Source organism: Mastacembelus armatus, chromosome 17 (assembly GCF_900324485.2).
Source record: "Mastacembelus armatus chromosome 17, fMasArm1.2, whole genome shotgun sequence".
In the NCBI taxonomy this organism is placed as follows: Eukaryota; Metazoa; Chordata; class Actinopteri; order Synbranchiformes; family Mastacembelidae; genus Mastacembelus; species Mastacembelus armatus.
In genome coordinates, this window is record NC_046649.1 from 17229429 (window position 1) to 17257345 (window position 27917).

Genomic DNA, 27917 nt, shown 5'->3' on the forward strand with positions numbered 1-27917 from the left:
TACTCTGAGAATATTGCTAATACATATGCATGAGGCACAGTTGACAGCAGTGATAAATACAGTGATGGTATTGACTTGGTTTGAACTGTATGCGACTTGCAATATATTGTCTATAACAATACAATGGCAATGTAGCAAGCAAAATTAAAAATATGGTAAAAAAGCGAATGTTTGAAACATACAGAGGGAGAGGAGATTTCACTCAAAATTCAAACCATTTCATCTCAAGCTGATCATGGTTGCTGTATAGATTTCAATCCAAATTTAGCAGATTTTAACTGAATTCTGAGAAAATCTGCAAAAGGCAAAACCACCCAGCACCCATTATGTGGACATTAGGATGCTGGCACTTACTTTCCAGTTGAAAATCATTACACCATTGCAGAACAAACAGGACAGCCCAACAAGATGACTTAATTGAAAATTCACCCGTCAAAGCTCAAACAGTGAAAATAATTAAAACATGAGTGAAATACGCCATGGCATGTTGTTTCATGTAGTAATTAGAAGACATTTACAGTCTCCTCATTGCACCACACAGATATGATGTTTTTGTCCATCACTATTTTCATCTATCCAGTGGAGCATTAGGTTCAGTGGAAGTTGAAGTTACATACAACTTTATTTGCCTTGTTTCCTTTCCTTTCCAGCTCAGCCATGTGTAAAGCCCCTCATACAGTGGGTACGGAAAGTATTCAGACCCCTTTAAATTTTTCACTCTTTGTGTCATTGCAGCCATTTGCCAAAATCAAAAAAGCTCATTTTATTTCTCATTAATGTACACTCAGCACCCCATCTTGACAGAAAAAAACAGAAATGTAGAAATTTTTGCAAATTTATTAAAAAAGAAAAACTGAAATATCACATGGTCATAAGTATTCAGACCCTGTGCTCAGTATTGAGTAGAAGCACCCTTTTGAGCTAGTACAGCCATGAGTCTTCTTGGGAATGATGCAACAAGTTTTTCACACCTGGATTTGGGGATCCTCTGCCATTCTTCCTTGCAGATCCTCTCCAGTTCTGTCAGGTTGGATGGTGAACGTTGGTGGGCAACCATTTTCAGGTCTCTCCAGAGATGCTCAATTGGGTTTAGGTCAGGGCTCTGGCTGGGCCAGTCAAGAACGGTCACAGAGTTGTTCCGAAGCCACTCCTTTGTTATTTTAGCTGTGTGCTTAGGGTCATTGTCCTGCTGAAAGGTGAACCTTCGGCCCAGTCTGAGGTCCTGAGCACTCTGGAAGAGGTTTTCTTCCAGGATATCTCTGTACTTGGCCGCATTCATCTTTCCTTCAATTGCAACCAGTCGTCCTGTCCCTGCAGCTGAAAAACACCCCCACAACATGATGCTCCCACCACCATGTTTCACTTTATGGATTGTATTGGGCAGGTGATGAGCAGTGCCTGGTTTTCTCCACACATACTGCTTAGAATTAACGCCAAAAAGTTCAATCTTGGTCTCATCAGACCAGAGAATCTTATTTCTCATAGTCTGGGAGTCCTTCATGTGTTTTTTGGCAAACTCTGTGTGGGCTTTCACGTGTCTTGTACTTCCGTCGGGCCACTCTGCCATAAAGCCTCAACTGGTGGAGGTCGGCAATGATAGTTGACTTTGTGGAACTTTCTCCCATCTCCTTACTGCATCTCTGGAGCTCAGCCACAGTGATCTTTGGGTTCTTCTTTACCTCTCTCATCAAGGCTCTTCTCCCACAATTGCTCAGTTTGGCTGGACGGCCAGGTCTAGGAAGAGTTCTGGTCTTCCCAAACTTTTTCCATTTGAGGATTATGGAGGCCACTGTGCTCTTAGGAACCTTGAGTGCTGCAGAAATTCTTTTGTAACCTTGGCCAGATCTGTGCCTTGCCACAATTCTGTCTCTGAGCTCCTTGGGCAGTTCCTTCGACCTCATGATTCTCATTTGCTCTGACATGCACTGTGAGCTGTAAGGTCTTATATAGACAGGTGTGTGCCTTTCCTAATCAAGTCCAATCAGTTTAATTAAACACAGCTGGACTCCAATGAAGGAGCAGAACCATCTCAAGGAGGATCAGAAGAAATGGACAGCATGTGAGTTAAATATGAGTGTCACTGCAAAGGGTCTGAATACTTATGACAATGTGATATTTCAGTTTTTCTTTTTTAATAAATTTGCAAAAATTTCTACATTTCTGGTTTTTTCTGTCAAGATGGGGTGCTGAGTGTACATTAATGAGAAATAAAATGAACTTTTTTGATTTTGGCAAATGGCTGCAATGACACAAAGTGAAAAATTTAAAGGGGTCTGAATACTTTCCGTACCCACTGTATGTCAATAGTTTTCTTCTGAACACAATGATTAATTAGTGTCTAAGACTGTAAAGCTCTCTAGCACGAAATTTTTTATTTAAGTTATATAACTAACTGAATTGACTTGGCTGTACCAAAATACATGCTGCACAAACTTTTCTCATTTCAGCCTGGACAACATAGAGTCATCTGCAAATGTTCATAGTTAGAATAAGAGTATACTGGAGCTGCAGAGAAGACGACTCATAGGCCTGACCAGCTCCACAGCTGAGAGTCAGGGTGTTTTTGATGTGCCGTCTTGTCTTATGTGATAAATCTTGTTTGACAGCTCAACATTTCACGGACAGCTGAGGTCAGCTGGTAAAGCTGGTACAATGATGGTGAATGGCCGGGTTCAGAAGGCCAGTGACAGAAAGATGCAATGACATGAGCCTCCAGCTGTCTGACTCTATATCGGGAAATGAGAGATTTATTTGTTTTCCCCCCTGGGGGTGAAAAGGAACCACAGAGAGAAGATTAGACTTGGAATTCAGGTTGGGAGCATTTTCTTCCTCTATGCTTATTTCCTTCAAGTGACCTGGTCGGAGAGAGGAATGAAAAAAACATTAAAGGACTAGAACAATCTTGTGTCACACTAGAGCCAACCTGTGGTGTACAATGTGACTCCACAATACTCAACTCCTCGACAGCTGTTGTGACAGACAGAACTGAACATGAATGGGACAAAAAAGGAAAATTAAACAGCAGAGGATAACATAGCTACAGCTTTCTCCTCCTTCTAACAATTGCCTTGTCACTCAGGCAAAAAAAAAAAAAGTCCTCCCTGCATAACCACTGGGACAACATTTTTAAAGTGATATATAGCACATCCTGACCTAAATCATAATAAAAACAGTCAATTTCTGCTTTGAAAAGCTGCAGCAACAGTCAGAGCCTGTTTTCCACACAGCAGAAAGAGGGGAGGGGTTAAACAGGGCTGGTGGAGCAGAGGAGAATGAGAGCACAGCCAGGATGCAAAAATTGGTCACCGTCTGTGCTCCAATGACATTCTTTCAAACCTAGACAGTGTGTAATCAATGGCCTGGGGTCAATGTAATCACCCAGGGAGATTAGCATGCTTTCAGGGAACACACAGGTTTTGAGCTGATAAGCGGAACAAGGCCTGTAAAAACATGATGACTCAGTTAAGCTGTGATACCAAATATTCTCACATACTCTGAACCATGATTTGTGACTGCAGCAGGTTTGTCAATAAAAGGCTGGAGTGCTGGGACATGTACATTTTAACAAGACAAACAGGGTGAAGGAGGCAGGTTTAATCTGGAGTTGGCCTCTGAGAAAAAAAAAAAAAATACACCACTATTTAGCTCAGAGCTGTTTTCTATTGATTATGACAAACATGACAGTTTTTCAGTTTTCTCATTATCTAATTATTGATTTTGTCAATTTATTTATATTCTTTTCACATTTTTGTCATTATTTCGTGACATATTTCTGCCAATGATTAATTCTTTCCATTATCATTGAATCTACTGTTTATGTTATGGTTAATTAATTCCTTAGTCTATTAATCTGTGAAAAAAACAGAACCTTCACAGCGCTAAAGATACAAAATATTTGTTCTGTTTTGTCCAGTGACTTATTCAGCTAATCTGTTCTGTGCTTGTGTGAACTAAATCCTCACATTTAAGAATTAGAATAGTGTATATTTTTTAATAGTCTTGCATGAAAAATGACTGAAATTATTGATCAATTAGCAAAATAGATTATTTCTCATTAAGCAAGTCTTGGACTTGGATATGCAGCAGAAAATGGACAGATGAATGTGTGTTGTTATTCTAAAACATTTCTAGTACAGACAGAACAAGCTATTGTGTCCTGTTAAAAACTCCTGGAACTCCTCGCTTTTGTTCCATGTTACTGTGGAACATGAGCTAAATGTTTAAACTGTATGTAAATCCAAATGGTAATGTCACACCCACACTGAGTGTTGGTTGCTATTCAGTTTTGGGTGGGAACAACTACAGTAGGCTCAGGCCTGAATGTTTCTGCTGCTGTTGAGTGCTCTAATTAAAATTACAAACACTGCTAGTGTGCAAGCAAGAGCACTCTCTGAACACTATTGGTAACTCCTTAGAAAAGTTCTGATATCGGTTCTAAACAAAGCCTTTCCCGTGGGAGGCTGCAAATGACAGATGTGACAAGAATGGTGGGGGACAGAAGAAACCTTAAAAAAGATCAGTGGTTGGCTGAATGCAGCCCACACATGTCAAAGTCTGCCAATCAAAGCTAAGAACTAAAAAAATCTTAAATAATGCTATTAGCACAATTTGAAGAAAAAAAAAAGAACATCATCATGTTCATCCCTTCAGTTTGTAAATCATTTTCTAATATTGTGGAAGGTCAAATTAATTCTGTGGTTTCCATTTGAAAAAGCAAAGAAAATGTGTCAAACATTTCTGTAGGTGCAAAACAATATTACAGAAATGCAGTGATAAGATGCAATAACACATAATTTACATTGTTCAGTGTACGCCTTGTATGCAAGGCACCAAACAAAAACCCATGAGACCTTTTGAGATACCATGCTGTCAACACAAAACAAGGTGCAGTTTTACGTGTCATAAATATTTGGTACTAGGTAAAGTTAACTCAGTGTTGTGTTGGTGCCATATTACGCAGATACAAATCAAAATTATGCCAATATATGTCTACATATATACTAATCATTTGCTTAAATATTACTCTAACATGAAATTGTGCATGTAGATTAAATAGTACTGCCATTTTAGATAAATTACCGCTAAACCTTGGATACCACAACCTCTGTAAACGACAGCTAATGCAAAGCACTATTGTCTCTACATCAGTAATGTGGCCCATTTTATCAAAATACAAAGAATATTAAGAGTATTAGGAATATATATGTGTTCATGGTTACATCAATGTGGATGACCAACTTCAGCAAATTCCTGTCTGCACACAGTGAGTCAATGAGAAGTGATGGACTGTTTGTCAACAGCAGAGGGCGGGTGGTAGATTCACCAGCAGCCAAGTCATCATTTTAAAAGGTTGAGCATTCCTCTGCCATATGGGCTTTTACCATCCCACTTAATTGTGTATGACTGCTTTATTTCACAAGCTCCACATGGACTAAAGCACCATAAATTCATACTGCAATCCAGGAATTTTACTTCAAGTGAAATCGCTGATATGCAGATAAAGTTACTACAGAGTATGATGAGAATGAGACTGCCCTGACCAGAGGAAACAACACTAGTGGTAAATTTAGATTTGTTGCAACTTGGGCTTTACTGTTGTGGTTTACCAGTTGTTGTTATACCATTTACTGGTACCGTCAACCTCAGGGATGGCTGGACAGAAAATATTTAGTTTTTGGAATATACTCATAGGTTGATTTGCACAGTAATGGAAAATGGTTTACACTGGCTACATTCATATTGGTCACCAGTGCATCACAGGGCCACATAGAGACAAACAACCTCACACACTCACACTCACTCCTATGGGCAATTTAGAGTCACCAACCAAACTGACATACATGTTTTTGGACTGTGGGAGGAAACCAGAGTACCTGGAGAAAACCCACACAAGCACAGGGAGAACATGCAAACTCCACACAGAAAGGCTAGGAACATTATTGCTGTGAGGCAACAGTGCTAACCACCGAGGCACCGTGCTGTCCACAAACCAAATCATATCAGATTTTTCATATCAGATTTGTGGCATCTTAGACTGGTAAAAATAATCATGTAAGAAACCAACAATGCCATAAGGAGTTCATGGAGAAATGAGAAAGTTTCAAATTAATTTCACATTTATGGAGAAACCTCTGATCCTGCTAAGCTAGAAGAAACATATTATAATCAAGCAGTTTTTCAGCAAATTCCACAATTTGACTGTTAATGACATTGTTAATATTTTTTTATGCACGTGGCTCAAATTTGAGTCATTTCTGCAATTGTCTAGCTAGATACAAGTCACTTCCAACTATTAAATTAAAGCCTGTGAATGCAGTCTTGTTTAGGTTAGAATATCGTTTATACTATAGCCCAGTAGTCAGTAGTGTTTGTAAGTGGTTATACTGTCTGCTATTAAACAAGTGTACATGCACCTGTGTTGCATTTGCAAGAATCAAATGTTTTTCTAAATAAAAACTGCATTTCCTATCTTTCCCAGTCAGCTTCCATCTGGGAAGTCATTTGTTCTCCAGATAAGCCACAGAAATTTTGTGCACCTGCATGTGCATGCACTTTGTGTGGGTATTTTGGTCTGTAATTTAACAGCGTGATCTAGGAATCATGTTATGGTGGTACAGTGCACAGCAACAGTAGCACAGTAAAGAGGAAAGCTGAGAGCTGAATAACCATATAGTGTAACACACTGCCAACAAACAGTACCTGGATCTTACACCTGCTGGAAAACACTTACACCACCAAGCATCCATGAAACCTGAAAACGCAGGCCTGGCCAATTATTTCTATATTTCCAAAACTCTCATTATTAATTAGGAGAAGAGGAAAAAATGTTAGCAAATGGGAGGAGGTCAAATAGAAGCAAATGAGCTAAGGCTAAAATTGCATGCTCAGTGAAACAGACACCACTGCATGATTGCATAATTAAGGATTAAATGGACTCATTAATGACTTTACTATTGTGTCACTTTCATTTTAGGCATCCACTGACAGAAGAGAGAAGGGTTGGACGAGCACATTATGAAAAGGGAAAATGTTTTTGGAATTTGCTGTAGCAAACAGCTCAGAGGTCTCGCTGCTGCCAGAAATAGGAACATTTTTTCAGACACATATTTCACAAAATATGTCTATTATTAAATAGAAAGGTGCACTCTGTTTAATCTATAAAGAATTCTTAATCATGGAGAATTCTTAATCATGGAGAGTAGATTCTGGTACAAAAAACAAGAACAAAACATAAAGGACCCTATTACAGTACACAATACAGGCCAACATATAACTATTAGATAACTCATGGTATGCTTTATAAATTGGTCAGCCATGTATTTAAATGTTAAGTGTGTCAAATTTGCAACATCAGTGTGTGCAATCAAGAAAAATCACTTACCACTTTTAATATGCTAAACATGACATTTAACAGGCTTTTATCTGTATTAGCTTTTTCCACTAAACACTGAAATTTTGTTGGAAAATGCAGAGAGCACATTATCTATGTAAAATCACCACAGCCGAGTAACATTTCGTCTGTATTTGCATAAATAGATGGAAATGTTACAACAGCAGCCAAATAACATGCCTGTGTTATTTTCTTCGTTATATTTGATTAGCAAAGCCAGCAGAGTGAAGCAGCTGTATCAAACATTTAGCACACTACAGCACAGCATTTCTGGGCTGTTAAAATACGACAGTTACACATTTAAAATTACAGAAACCTTGGTGTGTAAGCAATATTCAGTGGGCTGACACACAACAACCAGCACTAAATGACCAAGGATATCAATATAGTTCCTACTACTTCCAGAGTTCACATGGGGGGGGGGGGGGGGGGGATACAGTTACAAAACATGTATATCCCTCTCTGTGGTATGTCCTCCACTGTATATACATTATGACACCCTCATGTCCTTGCACCAGGCAGGTTATGTCATTACAAGAAATTCTGAATGACTTGCCCCGACAAATTTACTGTACTGAGTGATTCTAGGAGGTATAAAATTAAAACCAAACTGTAAAGCAAAATAAACAATGTTACGTCTCTAATCTGACATGCAAATCCTCTCCTTGATTTCTCTCCAGTGAGTGTACCTACAGTACTCGCTGTTCTGTCTAACATGCTCTCTCCCTGACATGTGTCAGTGCTAGAATATAATCCTTAATGCCCCATGGTGTATGAGTTATGTAATCCATCAGATTAAAATATGCATCCCATGGCCAGCACAGTTCTATAGGGGACACAGGCAGAGATAAATTGTATGTTATCAAGTAAACTCCTTGCTGTCAGTATTTACTGCCTTAAAATGACACTGAGTACTATATTTGACAGTAAATGTTTTACGACCCCATTTGACACAGTGAACATTATATTTTCTCCCCTAAGTTTCAACCAGCTTTCTGGAAAGTCACTGAATAGTTAGTAAAGATGTCTTTATCCACAAAAGACACTTTCTTCCCTTTTGAATGGCTGAGAGGCATTTGCAGCTCGTGATTCAGAGCTCTGTACTAGGCTTTAAGACAAAGTGATTATTAAAATAGTGAGGTACACATATAAGAGAGCTATAACAGAGCCTTCGTAAAAAACTGTATACTATCTATACCTCTAAAAATTTCCAATCTAGTTGTCAATGCTACCAGCACCAGTAAAGCACCTGAAGTACAGTACATACAATGTCCAGCTTCTGACTGACTGAACACTCCTGACCCAGGTAATCAGTGGTGGATAGGGCAGATAGTTGGAAAATAAGCAGGGCAGTGGCTCTCAAGGACAGTGGTTGGCCACTCCTGCTTTATGACATGTCAGGTAAAAACTGCAGTTTTATATCATGGGGGAGGTTGGCTGTCATCCTGAATCGCATTTGACTGAAAAAAAAATTATATATAAAATGTAAAAGTATTTTAACATTTATATGAAGAGAAAATATGCAAAGCTAATCAAAATACTTTTAGATGTCATATATTTTACAAATTCTATACAGATATGGAATCAAAACTTGAAAATGTTCTTGGAAATTCATGTGTTTTTTTTGTGTAAAAAACGGATAATGAAAACTCCAAACAGCATTTTTAACATCTGAAAAGGTGCTTTTAGCATTTTCTGTTGCAAAACTGGTCCATCATGTTTGACCATGTTTTTTCTGTTTATTCAGTGTTTCTCTAGTTCATAACAGAGTCATTAAATGTCCATAATTCACTTACAATAATCTAATAAGGTACTGTAAAACCAGATTTTCAAAGGTCATTGAATTCCCGTGGCAGATGAGTCACGCAGGCCAGAGATTAAATAAGGCTTTCTGTCCTTTTCTGTCAGCCAATGACACACAAACTCATATATACATAGACTCAGAGTTGTGAATTTGAAGGCAGTGGCTTTGTTTATAAAAGCAATTTTGAAAACGTATGTTTCACTGCTTCAAAATCTCAGCGTGGAAAATAGGGTTCCTCCATACACAAGCTGCCTCCAGAATACCTTTGAGCAAACCACTTAACCCCAGACTGCTTCATTAATGCTGCTCAGTAGCCATCTGTAAAAATAAATAAAGAAAACCTACAGAAATATCAGACAGACACCCAAAGCTAATCTGTGTAATAGCATGAATGTTAAATAAGGTGTTGATGAGAACAAAATGTTCATACTTAGTAAATCCCAGACCTAATTAAGGGTTAAAAAGTAGCTCCCCTGTCACAAATACAGCATACTCTTATTCTACAATTAGATCTAATTGTAGAAACTTCTTAATGACCTAAGAATAGCAGTTAACCCAGGAACACTCTGGTTTCACAATCAGATGTTATTTTTAGGAATCTTTCCAGCACTGATTAGCTAGTGCCACACTGGATGCCAGCAGCAGGTGCTGTTATTGCCAAATGCTACTGCCAGGCTAATGATTTTAACATGGATTTTTTCCAACCTAACAGGCCCATGTGGGCACAGCAAACTCACAACGCTGAACAATAACAACAAATCTAGGGCAACGGAGATGCATGAAAAACTTTCCTAGTGCTGTGGAAAGTAAAGATGACATGTGGAGCATTTTAAAAAACATAATTACAGACATTGGCTACAGGGCCTTTCTCGAACAAATACTGTAGATGCCTAGTTTCCTGGTAGCATCCCCTGGAGGACATTACATCCTAAGAGACAGGTGCTGAAGCGAATGTTTGTACATGTGCAACATCAACCTTTATAATCCCATTTAACTTTATTTCTCACTATTACAATTGGTAATGGTGTTCTTTTTTAATCTAGTCCCACAGGTATGGAATTCCTGTTGGTCTCTCTTTCCTTTTGTTCACTTCTCTGTTGGTACTGCGCCTTTCTTCTTCTTTTGTCCTTCAGAGAAAAAATGAATACATTTTTTCCAGCTTGTAGACTTTTTGAGGTTATTCCAAAAAGCCACCCATCTTTTTGTTGCTCATGTGTTCTATCTACTGAGAGTTGTTCTCTGCAATCTGCTGATGGAGTCCCTTGTCTCCCTCCCTGTGTGATTTACCAAATTTCAGATTCATGGCCTTAACCCTTAGGAACCTGTTCTTCAATTCTTCCACAGAGAACAATGTTCATCTCATTCTGTGACACATTTCATTTATGCTGAGCTCATTCTTAAGCAGTTTGTCAAAGCCTTTGAGCAGGTTATGACAAACTTTGCCAAGAGCCTTTCTCCTGCAAACTTTCTCTTTAATCTCAAAAGCCTCAGCATACAACTTTTGAATTTCTTGTAGATGTTCTTTGGGCTAGCATATTGTCTTCTTCTTCCTCCTTTGACTTCCATAAGTTGAGATTTGTGGTCTCATAACTCAGGAACCTTGCATTTCTTTTTCAGGTTGCTCTGAATGGAGGACATTGCTCAGCTCATTTATTCCTTCATAAAACAGCCTGTCAAAGCCTTTAAGGATTTTCACCTCCTGCAGCAGCTTTCCTCCTTCATCTCAGAGGCCTTGAGATACATCATTAATCCCAGTCCTTTTCTGCTTAAAGCATTTCTTTGAGCTCCTGGACATTTTGCGGTAGTTTTGAACATACTGGCACATTGCCAATTTATCCTCTTCCACCTGATCCTCAGTGGCCATATCACAGAGCGCCCAACTCTTTTTTTTCATGCTCTTCTTTGTCCATGTGCAAGGTCTCTTGCTTCTGCACCTCCCAGGACTTGAAAGACCTCAAGAAACCCTCTTTTTCAAGTTGTCTTCCTCTCCTCCTTATGAGTTTTCATATTAAATTCCTGTACTATCATGCTTTTCGTTTTCTATTAGAATTGTCATACCTAACAGTAACAGGGTCTATTCTGGATCTCTGGAAAAGGAAAGAACCTTGAGAATGGGGAGGGATACCACTTCCAGGACTGATGATAAGGCAATGGATGTCAACTATCCATCACAAATACATGGTATCATATTTATGAACATTTTTCACTGATCAAGGATCAAATAAACATTCAGTATAGCCTCGTAAAACAAAATTTAATAATACATAGATCATTTTAAGAAATTATGAGAACAGTTTCCAGAAAGGCCCCCAAAATAGAGCAGCACTATGTCTTTCAGTGCTTGCACCAATGTACCAATACTTAAAAAAACAAAACAGACTTTTTTTTTTTTTTTTTTTTACACTTTTCATGACTGATCAGATTCATGTGCGTGGAGTTGGGGTAGTTTTAAAATCCTGGCCACAGCTTCTGTCACACCAGCCCTGCTGAAAATGCCAATGCAGTCTAACTTTGTCACTTGTGAAAATGATTTACAATGTCAGTAACAAGGCCAATGGTGACATTTTCCCAGAATAACAACAATAAGAAAATAAAACAACTTTATAAAACCCATTGCTTTATCACTCCTGCTGATATCTGAATGTGCAGAAAGTTAGAGATTGCACGGTATAAATAGTTTAAGCACAGTTTAAGCAACATCTGAGAACTTTGCATCTGCTAGCTTTAAGTGGCAGCTGCCTGACAAATTTGTCCGTTTAACTTACACAAAATATGTATATGTTTAGTAATTCGCTCAATCTGCAATACTAGACCAGTTAGGTAAAACATCTAGAAAATAGGGTGAATAAGAGGTTGATGGCATTCATCTAAATGGGGGTCTTATTTTTTAAAATAGGCAGAATTTTATTAGTATAAATGATCAATCTATTGTTGACATGTTTACATGTTGTGTTCAATAAAAACATGAAAACATATAATGTTTGTGTGGTATTAGTTTAAGCAGACTGTGTTTTTCTATTGTTGTGACTTAGATGAAGATCAGAACACATTTTATGAACAATTTATGCAGAAATCCAAGTAATCCCAAAGGGTTCACATACTTTTTCTTGCAACTGTATGAGACATAAGACAATGTGAAACAGCATGATGTTTACTGGGACTCCAGGGATGGTTCAGCTTGGGAAATTTTGCCATAGAGGAGAATCAAAATTGACTCTCACCGTCCTTTCATGGTGACTTAAGTGTGTGCTGACCCAGAACCCCTGAGAGTTGCATGTGCAGGTCAGTGATAGATAAAGAGGGGGGTGGATTGACATGACCTTAAAATCTAAAGGCAATTACATCCCTGATGCATGAAAATGGCACAGCTGATTTTAACAAACACTCAATGAAATAGAAGCAGTAGAAAAAGTTTTCAAGAAAAAGTGCTTTCAATTAGATTATCTGTCTGACTATAAGCCAGACATACAGTAATAAGATGCATGATGCTCTGTGCATATCAGAGGTTATGACAGCACTAATCCAAACATTGTGATAGCCAACTATGGCTGCCTCAGTGTTACAATGACAATGACAACAATTATACCAAAAGAAAACAAAAGAAAAACATCTCAAACAGAACATCCAGTCCTCTTAATGTGAATTAGTTTGATGTTGCTATTAGGGAACATATATTTAATATATATATTTAAGTCAAATATAAAGGTTATTACGGTTTATTTTAAAACACAAAGAGGAAGATATAATGGCAAATCAAGAGATATGGAAGGGTCATGAAAACAAAGCTGTCACTGTCCTTGTCACACACATACACACCCAACCACACAGAGAGAGATCAATAGAAGCTGAAAAGTGCTGCACTGTGGCAAGTGAGGTCATCGCTCATCTGTCCTTCAACACGAGGACAAACAAGGACATCAGAGTGCACTTCATTTGGCAATGGTCCACAACCCAGGCATACATGCACATTGGACACACAGAAAACACCTTCCAACAGCCTTTATTCGCAGTAAACCATTATTCAGTCCAGTTGGATTGCCTCACACAAGGGCAATACAACATTTCAAGCTACAGTCCCTGGTAAATGAGAACCAAAGAATAAATTTGCTGAAAATCCCCTAAAAATGAACCTCCTGAGTGAAAAAGGTTATTCCTATGTACTTGAATATTGCGTACCCAACTAAAATCTCACTACCATAGCTATAGCCTGGAAAGCATATGGTTTTATCCTGATCCCATTATAGGTTGATAAGGTTTCAAGTCTTTACAAAGTGATAATGTGAAATTATACAAATATATACATAATTAACAGAGTAGTTACATAATTTTGATAGAAAGCAATGATTTATTTGACTGTCACATTTATAATTTCACTGCTTTTGGGTCAATGTTGTTGGAAATGTAGAACTCATGTATAACTGCCCCAACAAGATATATAAGGACAACCTCAATAAAAATATCAGGCAAAACAACACAAGCTTCTGTTGAGATTCCAGATACAAAACCCACTGTCAGCACTCATAAGTGCATGTAAAGCAGCATCTTATCAGAACGGACACAGTGCAGCATTGTGGCTACTTTATTTTTCAGTGCCTTCATTCTCATTCACGCCTGTCAATTAGCTGTGCAACAGAGTGTGCAATGTATATTATCTTTAGATTCCCCCATCATCAAACAATCATACAGGGAGACAAGCACAGCAAAATGTTCATTAAGATACCACATTGACATTCAGCCGCAGTACGAAGGACACTTTGAGCAAACACCTCTTTCTAGCCTGGAAAAAGTCTTGTTCTTTCACAGCTGTAGGTTCTAAATAAATAGATAAATCAGGTATATGCTCAGGACTGTTCTATCAAGAGTGTCTGTGGTCACTCTGGGCGGTGTGGGAAATGACTGATGGAGGTAAATTAACAATAATAAAAGTCTTCCTAAAGTACTCCATTCATCCATCTATCATCTACTGTTTTTCATGTACATCCAGGGTCGCGGTGGGTCGGGGCCCATCCCAGCTGACACTGTGTGAGCGTCAGGGTACACCCTAGACAGATCGCCTATCTATCACAAGGCTGACATACAAAGACAGACAAACACATTCACATTCACACCTACAGACAGAGTTACCAATGAGCCTAACCCCAAACTGCATGTTTCTAGAATATGGGAGGAAGCCAGAGTACCTGGAGAAAACCCACACAAGCAAAGGGAGAAATATAAAAATTCCACACAGAAAGATCACAGGTTCAAATGGGATTCAAACCAGGAACCTGGAGTGCTTGCCACTGAACCTCCATGACTCCATCATCTACTGCTTATGCTGGTGAGAATCCTATTAGTCAAAGATAAAAAATAAAAATATATAAAAAACATACACGTAGCTGGTATGTTCTGTGTATCAATAATATACAGTGGGTAGTATTCAGAAAGTATTCAGACCCTTTTAAATTTTTCACTCTTTGTGTCATTGCAGCCATTTGCCAAAATCAAAAAAGTTCATTTTATTTCTCATTAATGTACACTCAGCACCCCATCTTGACAGAAAAAAACAGAAATGTAGAAATTTTTGCAAATTTATTAAAAAAGAAAAACTGAAATATCACATGGTCATAAGTATTCAGACCCTGTGCTCAGTATTGAGTAGAAGCACCCTTTTGAGCTAGTACAGCCATGAGTCTTCTTGGGAATGATGCAACAAGTTTTTCACACCTGGATTTGGGGATCCTCTGCCATTCTTCCTTGCAGATCCTCTCCAGTTCTGTCAGGTTGGATGATGAACATTGGTGGACAGCCATTTTCAGGTCTCTACAGAGATGCTCAATTGGGTTTAGGTCAGGGCTCTGGCTGGGCCAGTCAAGAACGGTCACAGAGTTGTTCCGAAGCCACTCCTTTGTTATTTTAGCTGTGTGCTTAGGGTCATTGTCCCGTTGAAAGGTGAACCTTCAGCCCAGTCTGAGGTCCTGAGCACTCTGGAAGAGGTTTTCTTCCAGGATATCTCTGTACTTGGCCACATTCATCTTTCCTTCAATTGCAACCAGTCGTCCTGTCCCTGCAGCTGAAAAACACCCCCACAACATGATGCTCCCACCACCATGTTTCACTGTAGGGATTGTATTGGGCAGGTGATGGAGCAGTGCCTGGTTTTCTCCACACATACCGCTTAGAGTTAACGCCAAAAAGTTCAATCTTGGTCTCATCAGACCAGAGAATCTTATTTCCCATAGTCTGGGAGTCCTTCATGTGTTTTTTGGCAAACTCTATGTGGGCTTTCATGTGTCTTGCACTGAGGAAAGGCTTCCGTCGGGCCACTCTGCCATAAAGCCTCAACTGGTGGAGGGCTGCAGTGATAGTTGACTTTGTGGAACTTTCTCTCATCTCCCTACTGCATCTCTGGAGCTCAGCCACAGTGATCTTTGGGTTCTTCTTTACCTCTCTCACCAAGGCTCTTCTCCCACGATTGCTCAGTTTGGCTGGACGGCCAGGTCTAGGAAGAGTTCTGGTCGTCCCAAACTTTTTCCATTTGAGGATTATGGAGGCCACTGTGCTCTTAGGAACCTTGAGTGCTGCAGAAATTCTTTTGTAACCTTGGCCAGATCTGTGCCTTGCCACAATTCTGTCTCTGAGCTCCTTGGGCAGTTCCTTCGACCTCATGATTCTCATTTGCTCTGACATGCTGTAAGGTCTTATATAGACAGGTGTGTGCCTTTCCTAATCAAGTCCAATCAGTTTAATTAAACACAGCTGGACTCCAATGAAGGTACTGTACTTAAGAATGTAAGTAATTAGTAAGTCACAAAATTTTACAAAATGAGTTGTTTGTACTTTTGAAAAGAGAACTATTTTCTTGTCATTATATAAAATATTGTACGCCCAGATGATAGGAGTGCTACATGGTCTAATATTTTATACCTTTCATGGCATTCTGATTTCATTAACAAAAGGGTCAGCTACTGTACTTTTATCACATTCCCATTCAAAATGTTTTAGATTTACAAAAGAATATTAGTTAAGTAGAAAAGTTGTGGAACTAAAAAAACCAATCCCTTTAAACCATCTTGATGAAACACCAAATGTCTCCATCAAACACCAGGGTTACCCAAATTAGCATTGCATTTATGACTCAATTAAGCTTCATTATGTTCATCAGGAACAGCAGTGTGGAGATGAGAGGACTGGTGAGACTCCTCTCAATCTTCATGGCTTTGACGCTACCCCAAAGGCTACTTTACTTCAGATTGTTGGACTGAGTGAGGAGGTCTCAGTTTGACGCAACCAGTTGGATAAGAGGCATCGCTAATGAAATGTTTAATAGTGTAGATACCCCCCCCCTCTCCTCCTCAGAACACACATGTGCACATAGTCACACAGAATCACTCTTTATTTCTGTCTACATTTTTCTTTTTACAGGCTTGCAGCAGCTCAGTAAAGGACTGTCCATGGTATCAGTACTGTCCAGCTACTTGTTACAGATTATTATTGCCCCACTTTAACACTTATAAGCAGCATATTACTAATAGTTTATAACAGAGTATAGTATGTTTAAGCAAATGTAGGAACATTGTAAGGTGTGTATCAATTAAAGCTACTTTTCAAAATCAAATTGAACTACACTGTCAATCTATGGCTTCCAATTGGTCTTTATCTAAACATGTATTGTATACATTATATATTTACTGTATTTTATTATAATTATTCATACAAATACAACTTCCAGCACAGAAAGAGCTAATTATTTCAGTATGATTCTCTGATGCATAACTCACTCGCTTTCTTTTCTCAATAAAACAAAAGAAGAATGAAAAACTGTGATTACAAAAATGTACAATATGTGTGACTGCTGCAATTACAAAAGTGAATCATGGATGTAAAATATATAGTATGGACCTGTCATGAATATATACCTGACACTTGACTACTGTACTAAATGTTTATTATCTGGAAGGATGTTTAGACAAGCACGTCCAAAAGATCATTAAAAAACAGCAGTAAGTGCAAACAGAAATGTAACTGTGTCACTCCTGTTTCCCAGCATTCCTCATACATTAACACCAAAGAAAACACGTCGCATTATCACGCATACCCATGCAAACAATAAGGTATGATGATAACACAGAAACAGGACCATATACGCAGCCAAAGTGTTTATTAATCTTTCCATATGTCTACTAAGTCAGAAACATGTTTCACTTTGCAATGCCAAAAGCTTCACTGTCCACTGTTTACATAACAGCTAAGCACCAACAAGCTGCAAAGCACTACATCACTAATCAAGCCATTATCTACATGGCTACTATCCAAAAGTGGCTGAAAGCATCATTCAAAAAAAAAAAAAATAGTTCAACTTTTAATTTACTGTTTTGGTTTTCCTCTGGGAAATGGCAATAGTCAAGAGCACAGACAGGGTGCCAAGTTAGATCTACTCTCACCAGTCATTATTGTCAGATGGTATCACATAACATTAACAACAAACCAACCAGAGAATTGTTTTGCACAAAATCATGGCAAGTGATTTATGTCCAAGTGAATCATAACACCAAGTCTGTCCTGTGTTGTACTACATGAGCTTGTGTCTGTTAAAGCTATATACTGTACATCCAGTTATGCTTTTATTCTAAACACTTTACTCCAGACTTTTTCCATTTTCTGGTCATGCAGGACCACTCAGAGCTCATTCCCCTGGTACTCAAGTTCTTTAAAGCTGTACTTCCATAGCACTGGAAAGCTCAGTACCCATGAGCCTTGCCTAGATCGATCACATGTACAATATTCTTCTTGGCTTTATCCATCTCCTGCTTTAGCAAGAAAAGTCCATTTTGCACACATGGTCTATCATATTGGTTATGACAGAGGCTGTGGGCCACAGAAAGCATTTAAATACACTATATGCGAGGTCTGTGATTCCCACTAGGGTTGAAATGACTGGGTTAGAGATGAAAAAAGGAAGGTGACAGATAACTGAATGGAAAGAAAAATACACACACAGACACAGACACACACATACACACACACACACACACACACACAGCTGCCGGCCATCACACATGAGTTCACATATTCAGCATACCAAATGCACACAGCCCCATTTTTTGCATCCTCACACAGTGTAACCAAACATTTTCTCTCTCTATGAAAAATGCAAACAGACACTAAAAAAATTGTTCACATTCCTGCTCTATCTCTCTGTCAACCTGCTGTAATACCCTTTGGACAAACCATCAGCAGGGACTATGGTAGAGGTGGGACGGAGAGGCAGGTGGAGGAGGGGTGGATATAAACAACCAGATTAAAGAGACAATCTGCACCATAAATCTCCAGTATTATCTCTCCCACATACAGAAGGAAGGGGAAGCCTCATGAATTGAACTTGCACCAAGAGGGTCTGTTTTTGTTCTCATCTCTGCAACAGCTTTAACTTAGCATAAAAGCCTATCATTTAGGCTTTGTAATCAATCTTAGAATAGCAATGCACTTAGCTCAATAATTTCCCTCTGAGGTCAGCAAAGAGGGAGAAAACCACTGTAGAAGCTCTTTGTTACAGAATGAAAATGAAGTCCTTGTAAATCCTGTGGCCCTCTTATGATGTCACAAAGATAAGAAAAAAAAAATCAATTTGAAATTAAATTGCCTTATTGTGAGTGAGTAAGACTGGGATCTCCCAGTGGAAGTGAGTTGCAGGGAATTTCCAGGTCAGTCCCTGTGGAGAGCCTTTGCCATCTTTCAGATTAGAAAAAGACTTGTGGTGAATAATAGAAGTTACTCTGTGACGTGCAGCAGAGTTGAGTGGTTGTAGGACCTGAGGAGGCAGTACTAGGAGCCCACACTGCAAGGATCCACTATTGAATGGTCTGATTTATGAGATATGCAATTGTAGTCACCTGTCTCATGGAACAGACATGGAACAACCATGCTGATGACATGGTTGGAGGCTGCCACATACTACAGACAGTATATATGGACGTGTTGAATATGTGCAGAAATTCTGAGAAAGTCTTTGTTTGTACATGTATACCGATGAACTCAGCACCTGTGTCTCTCAGCAGCTGCTAGGTTTAGAAAACAGTGATGCCAGGTGAATCATACTAACTAAGGTGGTTATCTCAGAAAAGAAAGGAGCACCTGATGTGAAGTGGAGGCCAGAGAAAGGGTGGGAAAAAAGATCTGTTGAGAAGAATGTAATTACCTCAAGCTTGGAGAATCATTCGAGCTGGGCAATTACCCCTCTGATTATCAGGTAGTAGCAGAGAGGAGGTGAAAAGAGGATGAAGGAAGAAAAAAGGAAAAAAGACGGGCTCAAGGCGAAAAAAGGCAAGCAGGGTATAATAATCAGTGTATCTATCAGAATACAAACCGCCAAATCAAAGCATTTCCCCCAAAAATTATGTTGGTTTTATGTTATTTGAACACTCAAAGCAATAGGTTTAGCACAAAAGGAACCATAGGTCAAAGCCACAACAAAACAGTTGCAGAAAAAACAGTGAGTCATTAATAGCTGAAATTGAGGCCTTGAGCTCTCAGCTGGACTGCTGTCTGTCTAAACCCCCACAGACTGAAATGAGGACCAGATGCTTCTGCTTTATATCAAAACACCTCTACTAACCAAGTTATAGTAGATAATTAGTCTGGCTAATTTACTTCTTAGATGCACCAGAGACTAAATTGGTATTTCAAGTTAAAGCAACACCCATCATACCCTGATGAAGTAACCAGACTATTTATTCCTTCAGCTCAACTAAAGAAAAATAGCTGCAGAATTGCACCCATGTGGAGAATTAATGCCACCAACTGTATATCTCGATGAAATCTCTTCTTATTTTCTGCACTAGATGGAAATGATCATTATTAACTCAGCTGCATTTTTCTGCAAATTTAGTTAAAATGTACACTAACATGATCTGTGCATTTAATTTGTATTTTTAATCGATTAGCTGTGGAGCTGCACACAGCGATACATTAGGACCTTACAGTCCTAAGGTTCTTGGTTTGATTTTGTGTTTGCGCATGGGTTTTCTCCAGGTATTCATTTTGGCTTCCAGCCACAGTAAATTACCCATAGGTGTAAATGGGAGTGTGAATATTTGTCTGCCACTATGTGTGAGCCCTGTTATATACTGGCAACCTGTTTATTCTTTATTGCTTAAGAGACAATTGGGTTGTTTGTTTTACAATACATTATTTCTTATGTTCCAGTAACCAGCTAGTCTAAACATGAAACCAATAGCCTCACTGCATTGTTGCCCCAAAATGAATCATCTTCAATAAATGACCTGATAGCTGTGGTGACTGACAAATGGCATGAAGCACAGAAAAGACAGACAGAGAAGCATGGGTAACGACATCTAATGGGCTGTTCTGAGATTTGAGATTTGCTCCATCATTACTGCCATTAAACAAAGAGTTCAATTTTCCCCCATGTCTCTAACGACATCTGTCCTCCTCTCCAATGCCCTTGGTCTTTTTCACACTGTCAGTGTGGTGATCTTCATTCACTGTTCCCACTGGTATTTTTATACAATTATTAATTTCAAGTTAAATTACTGTCCTGCTATAAATGGACCAGTGCAACCCAACTACCTAAACACTTTCTTTAGTTTTACTTAGAAGATTTCTGCAAATTATATTTTGTAATCTCAATTCAAATTCCTTGTTTTATTTACTATTTTGGCGAAATTTTTGCTAATAATTGGTCACTGCTGTATTTTCCAGGGAAATAGCCAGGTTTTACTGACATCAATAGTCCAAGTCATTCCAACACATTTCTCACTAGTCATCCATCCCTTGAGAAATGTATTATTATTGTTTGATTTAATATCAAATCCTTTGCTCCTTCTAGAAGTGGTCAAATATAAATACTGTATATTGAGTTTAAAAACAAAACAATAGGTATATAAAAAAATGTTGTACATGTAGAATGTACATTTTCTCCAGGTTTCTGCTTGTTGTTTCTTACTATACATTAGTTAATACACTGTGTTTTTCATTGCACTTCTTGTGGGCAGTACTGAATGGTTGTAGTATCTCTTTTCAGTTGTTCAGCAAGTTTAGCAAGCTTCTATAGGTGGCTTTTTCCTCTATTGCTGTCTCCAGAAAAAAATATTATTTCAAGAAGGAGATGCTTTTACAACATAAAAAGGATATCAACTTGGTGTTTTCCCCATCAATTTTTCAAGTTATTATTACAGTAGGTCATAGACAAAGAATAACATTTTCTAATGACAGTGGAAGTGTATTCTTAGAAACCTCTTGCATAGCTGTACTGCAAATGGTTTTAAATAATGTAGACTTGAGACTTTAACCTGAGTCAGATGAGTCAAGAACTTGAGACTGGATTTACTACTTGGGTTAACACAACTTTAGACCCAGATTTGGACAAATGACTTGAGACTTTCCCATAAAGATCATGTACAGCTCTTTAATGAAGTCTAGAAATAACAGAGGGTTACCAAGAAACTAAATATTTCTTGTAAAAACACAACTTTACAAACACAAATTAAGTATCTGAAGCCTCGAGCAAAGTGGAGGAGAAAAGGCTGTAAATGTCTGATGAGTAGAATGAGTCATTACTGCCACTGAAACATGTACTTTATCGCTGCAGAGCTTCCAAGGCTGCAATCTGAACAAAGCTAGCAGCACTGGGACAGTGAAAGGAGACAGATAAAGTCTCACATAAACACACACACACAGACACGCACACTCTCAAAAGAGTTGGCATGTGGGCTGACATAAGGCCGTTTAAGTCTGGAGTCTTGCCTGGATCACATGGCACTTAAAGCTTTAAAAAGCTGTGCTACAAGGAGTGACCGCTGTAAATGAATGGCTGTTTCATTCAGTGCAGCATTCAGACGTCTGTCAAGAGATGCTTTGTTGGTGAATAATTGCTGTAAGTGGTGGTACTTGGGTGATCAATGCCTTTTTTGTAAACATAACAAAAAGTTCTGTTTTTTTCTTCCTTGGCAAGTAGATAGACACGAATTTTGCTTTGGTATATTCAGAAGCACAAGACTAAGCAGAGATTTGTCAAAGACGTAACACATTTTCAGTCGCTCATTTACTAAAGCCATCCCCTGAACTGCCACAGCTTAGCAAATAGGCAGAGCAGGTCTGTCAAGCTTTGGATTTCTCAATCTACAGTATAAGCAACAGTGGTGTGCACTTTTGAGCCTTTCCCCAAGGGAAAAACAGAAACAAAAGAACAAGTAATAAAATAAAGTGTAAGTAACTGCAAACATCAGCACACAACAAACTATATTCATTAGTGGACAACAATTAATTGTGAGGGTCCTAGTTACAAAAAAAGTTGCGCGTGTTTAGGCGAAATATATAGTGTAGGTCATCTGTGATTTTGCAGCGCACAGCGCAATGCCATGCAATGTTGCACTGCAAGATGCAAATAAGAACAAATGCTTCATTATATCTTTTACAAGATTACAAGATTGCTAAGAATTCTGACAGGTAATTCTGCCAATGTTATCACTGTAAACTGTATCTATGTGCTGTGTGACAATGGAAAGCTTGACAGGCATAGCAACAGTAACTAAGTGGGGCTGAGCTTAAAACTGTCAGTTGTTGAAAAAGCATAACACAATAGTGACCATGTGATCAAAAAACGATAACCAAGATAGTAACAGACAAATTGTTCGTCTACCCACCAAACCCACATAACATACAAACGCAGGCCTACACAGTTAGCTTTTATTTCTTTACAGCCCTACTTGCACCTCTCTTAATTCCCATTGCATGCAAGCACACACTCACACACACTCTCCCATCCCTCCCTCTGTGAAGAGGGCTATCTCTCCCTCCATCTGCATGTGTGAGGAGTTATCCTGGTGTGTCAGTAATGACAATGTCCCAGTGTTCCTCTCTGCCAATTAGCCCAACCGTAATTACACAGACACATATGGAGCTGTCAATCACCCAGCTCCTCCACACAGGAACTCACCCACCCAGCAGAGAGAGTGAGTGAGAGTTTCCAACAGCTATACCACTCCAAAAGGCCACACACTGTGCCAATAAGTAGCATGAGGAGAGTTTCGTTCAATTACTCTTACTGTGCGGCAATCCCACAGTTCACAGGAAAATGCCATGAAACAGCATTAGGGCTGCGCTTCAGCAGCCTATTTTTATTTTGGCCTTAATTTGTGAAATAGTTACAATTTCCTACTTACTGAGTTAACACAATGTCTACAAATGCATTCTTTAGATTGAAGCACGACCGGTTGCTGATTAGTCTAGAGAAGTAGTGTATTGTATGCAGAAATAAATTGTCTTTAGTTTTAGGTATTTTAAGATGTTACATAATATAATATATAATATAATTAAAGATGGTAGAAAGTATTTTTCTGTGGCTACTGGCATCAGTTTACAAACTACTTATGCCTTACTACGTAATTTCCTATTTTTATCTTAAAATATATATTACAATATAATAGGTGGGTACAGTGATAGTTTCTCTATTCCCTTTATAACTAGGCATTTCTACTGAATATCCGAGCAATTAACATCATATCATCTACTGTTTAGAACATAATGAGAAATGTTTCCAGGAAAATGGTTGCAAAAACAGGACCCTTAAAATTTCATTTTAGGAAGTTCAACCACTAACCACAAAAAATGATTTGGTTAATTTGATTTCTCAATCTGATAGATGACATATCGGAATAGAAAGATTGTTTCTGTTATGTGTGGATGTGTCTGTTTTAGTTTTACAGGGTCTTTTGGGGACTAACACCATTAGGTATATCTTTTGCATCAGAAATCATCAGAAGAGTAGCTCAAATAAGACCCGAAGGAGACAACGCATTAGATAGTTTCTTTTGGATCAATACAAAAACATCTTTATTAAATGATACTTAAATCTACTTCACCCACTCATCCAGTGTCATTAATTAATCCCTGCTTTCAGTCTTGTAAATAAAGGCATTCAAGTTCAAGTTAATGAAGAACCTGATTTCCCCTGAGCATTCCAAACTTAAATGAAAGTTTCATAATGAATTGTGAGTTGTCTATCGTTCTCATACAAGAGTGTTACTATAAACTCTATCCATTAGGGTATTATCTTGTAATGGTGATGAGTTGACAAAATGAGAGAGAAAGAGAGTGTTAAAGAAGGAATATTTGTGAATGTATACAAGCGAGACAAGGTGTATTCCAGAGATACAGTTGGTGTCTCCCAGGAATGAAGGTGGATAATAATGATAGTAATCATAGCAATAATACATTTTTATTTAAATTGTACTCCCTTAACAGAGTTAGAAAGTACTCTTTGCAAGAGCAGCAGCAATGAATGCTGAAGGAAAAAGACAAAAAGTCAGGGTAGATCCATGACATCCAGTGATAGAGCGGAGTAAAAACAGCAGAAGAATACTGAGAAACAAGGATCTGCAGTTGGAGAGTAAGAGGCGATGATGAGGGGGAGAAAGTCCAGAGTCCCGGCAGCAAGTCTTACCTCTGGGACGTCTTCTTGTACTTGCGCCTGCCAGAGAAAACAAACACAAGGACAGTGAGGCATTGATTGAAATGTTACTGTTGTAAATTAAGTTGCATTATTTATCCAAAAATGAAGCAGAAGTTGAAACCATAATTAGATTTGGTCTATCCAATTTGTAACACTGGTATGAGTAAACCTCACAAAAGAGGTTTAGGGTATGAATATGACAGTGTTTTTGTATGAGGGCCAAGGTGCCTCTTACAGCAGGCAATATGACAAAAAAGCAACCAGGAACAATTGACAATGTCATGTGATTGACCCTTTTCTTTCCTCTAGTTCTCAACAATCATATTTCATTGTGTTCAAACAGTAAATTTAAAAAAGAATAGCAATGCAAATGATCACTTATGCAGAAGAGGCATTTCAAACGTGTAATGTAAGAAAAAAAAAAAAAATACATACATACTCTAGACACATACATACACACATAATGCTCCACCCCCAATACATCACTACTTCACTACTACGCAGACACACTGGGAACCTGCACAGTCACATTAAATCACACTGCAGTGCTATCACTTACCCTAACATTTGGCCTAAAACACACCCACGCCTTCACGAAAAGATAACAGCATGGCTCTAAAAGCTGCATTCAAACACACACACACGCGCACGCACACACGCGCACGCACACACACACACACACTTAAGGCATGCAGAGTAACAAAGTGCAGAAAAGGATGGGCCCACTGCTGTTCAACTGCAGACGTGGATTTAAATTCCAATCAGACACAATTCACAGCATTTAGGTTGATTTGTTTCTCAGTCATTTTCTGCAGCAACCTTTTTTGGTGTTCAGCATAATACTGCAAGTTAGTCTCTGAAACAAATGTTTAGAGCTCCCTCAAGTTAACTGGAAAAAATCAAATCCTACATCTGGGGTCCATACATAACCTGTTTAGAGGATAAAATGGAAAAGACATAAAGTGTCACAGTTGAGTGGCCGTCTTGGAAAGTGCTGGGAGCTTGAAACAGAGAGTGAGTGATATAAAAAGAGGACATTAGAGTCTTAAGGAAATTCCATGGATAACAAAAGAGACAAAGATAAACATACTGAACCTGTAAGTAAAAGTATCTAAAAAAAATATATTGTAAATTACTCCCGTCGAATATATGTAACCATAATATATATATATGCAGTATACTCTTACTATATGTGTCAAATAATGGTTGTAGGGTCAAAAGCAGAGATTTCCAATCTGCAATGCTGAAATGTGACAGAGGAGTATTTTTAAGTTGAATGAAAATGTATGGCTGAGGTAAAGTAAAAGTACCTCAGATTTGTACTTAATTACTTGAGTAAATGTACTTATATCCACCACTAAGCTTATTTCTTAGGGTCAGTCCATCAGAAATCAGACAATGCCATACAGAGGGTCACTCAACAACCTTGATCCACCTTCGGCCAAATCTAAGTTCCTCTTCCCGTAAGGGAGCTCTTTGGATGACCTGTTAAGCAAGTGATAAAGTGATTCATTGATTTCCATTAATAAGTGGGTGATGATGAGGTCAGGTCTGTCACAGTGATCTAATTAATTAATGGAAATCCATTGATATCTATTCACTGATGTAAACACACAAAGAGGGGCATTTGTGACATGGAAGTCATAAAACACAACACTATTCATGCCTTGATAAGTGAATGTCACCAGGCTCTAGACTGCGTCACTGAAGGTTGAGCAGAGGGAAAACTGTCCTAAGCAAATGTGCTATCCATCTCTGTGATGGCGCAAACACACACACACATACACACACGCACACACACACACGCAGGCGCGCGCGCGCACACACACACACACACACACTCAAACACAAAACACGCTGCTGCCAAATAAGTCTACAATAAACTGGCAACACATACAGTAAATGACACCAAGGTGCCATATACACTCTCAAACACACATCCGATTAATAGTACGCAGAGTCAGATTCTTCTTACACATGCTGCATACTAGCGAGCCCTCACTATTAAACAGACATAATACACTCTGTAAAGCGGCAACATCTGTGGGTGCTCCCTGATGGCTGGAGCACCCTCTCTTCAGAAGGAGGCTCTTTGTGAGATTAAAGGCTAATGTGATCTCTGACACGCAACAGGAGCCCTCAGAGCATGCAGCAGACTGCAGCGTAGCTGTGATGGGGGAAAAAAAAAGGAGCCTATCCATCAAACATCCAATAAGACAGATGGCTATGATAGGGAATTTAGGACAGTGACTAAATGAAAGAGACAATGAAGTCATCCAGGGAAAATGAATGTGGCAGAGGACGGTGGTGCAAGGGACCCACCCATTAGTATTGTGACACAGGAGAAAGGCAAACAAGACCAACCACAAAACAAAAGAAATTGCTTGACATGAAAATAACAAAAAATAAATTACAGTGATGTGAGAGGTAAAGGAAGGTTAATAGATTAACAGCAGGAAAATCATAAACATCCCTATGCAGATCACAATTACCTAGAGCCAAAAGTGACATCTTCATGGTTCATTCACTCAGTCTACGTCTGTGGTGCAGGAAGCAGCTGCATTTAATTCAGGCCTCCAGCAATAACATTAAAGATTTTTCTCTAAAGATGTCCTCCTAGCAACATTGCAGCCTTCTCCCCCTGCTGTGTAAAAATGATGAGAACTGAAAATGAATAATAAAAAATTCCAATTGCAACTTGCATGAAAGTGTTGAGGGCCTTTTCTTCCCAGGACGAAAGGTCATAGAGGTGTTGATTGGTTGGTGGCTATGCGTCAATAATATTTTAGTATTGAATGGTTCCAAAAAAGGATCTCCCTAAAAAAAACTGGGAAATAATGAAATGATGAGGCTTTGTGTATTTTTTTTAAAGAAAAAAAGCATGGGCAAAAAGGGAAAGGGAAAAAACGCAGAATGAAAGGTAAATTTTTGCCTCTAACTGATTTACCCAAAATCCTAAATGGACAGTTGTTTAATATTGTCAGTAGAGACATGCAATAAAAAAGGGCAGTCATTTCTATTCTGTTGTGAAAATAACACTAAAACTTTACTAATTTCCTTATGTTCAGTACTGTTGCACTGAAGTAAAAACAATACTTTAAAATGAAAGTTAAACTATATCTCCATCAAGACTACAAGTGCTTTCTCTTCTTTGGTTTTACTTTTATTCTCCTCTGTTGAAAAAGTAAACACACCAATCAAAATAGTTCAAAGGCAGTAGCTCTGAGCTGATCTGTCTAGTTTGAACAAATCCAATTTGCGTTTTTCTTACA

General features: G+C 38.6%; 1 protein-coding gene across 1 annotated transcript in view; it reads right to left on the minus strand.

The window, feature by feature from the left end:
- pde1cb (phosphodiesterase 1C, calmodulin-dependent b) overlaps positions 1–27917 on the minus strand; it is a 50643-nt gene that overhangs the window by 22263 nt on the left and 463 nt on the right. Inside the window, exon 2 of the mRNA XM_026313271.1 lies at positions 24637–24663. Within this exon, the coding sequence (XP_026169056.1) occupies positions 24637–24663 (27 nt within the window). The remainder of the gene's footprint in view (positions 1–24636; positions 24664–27917) is intronic.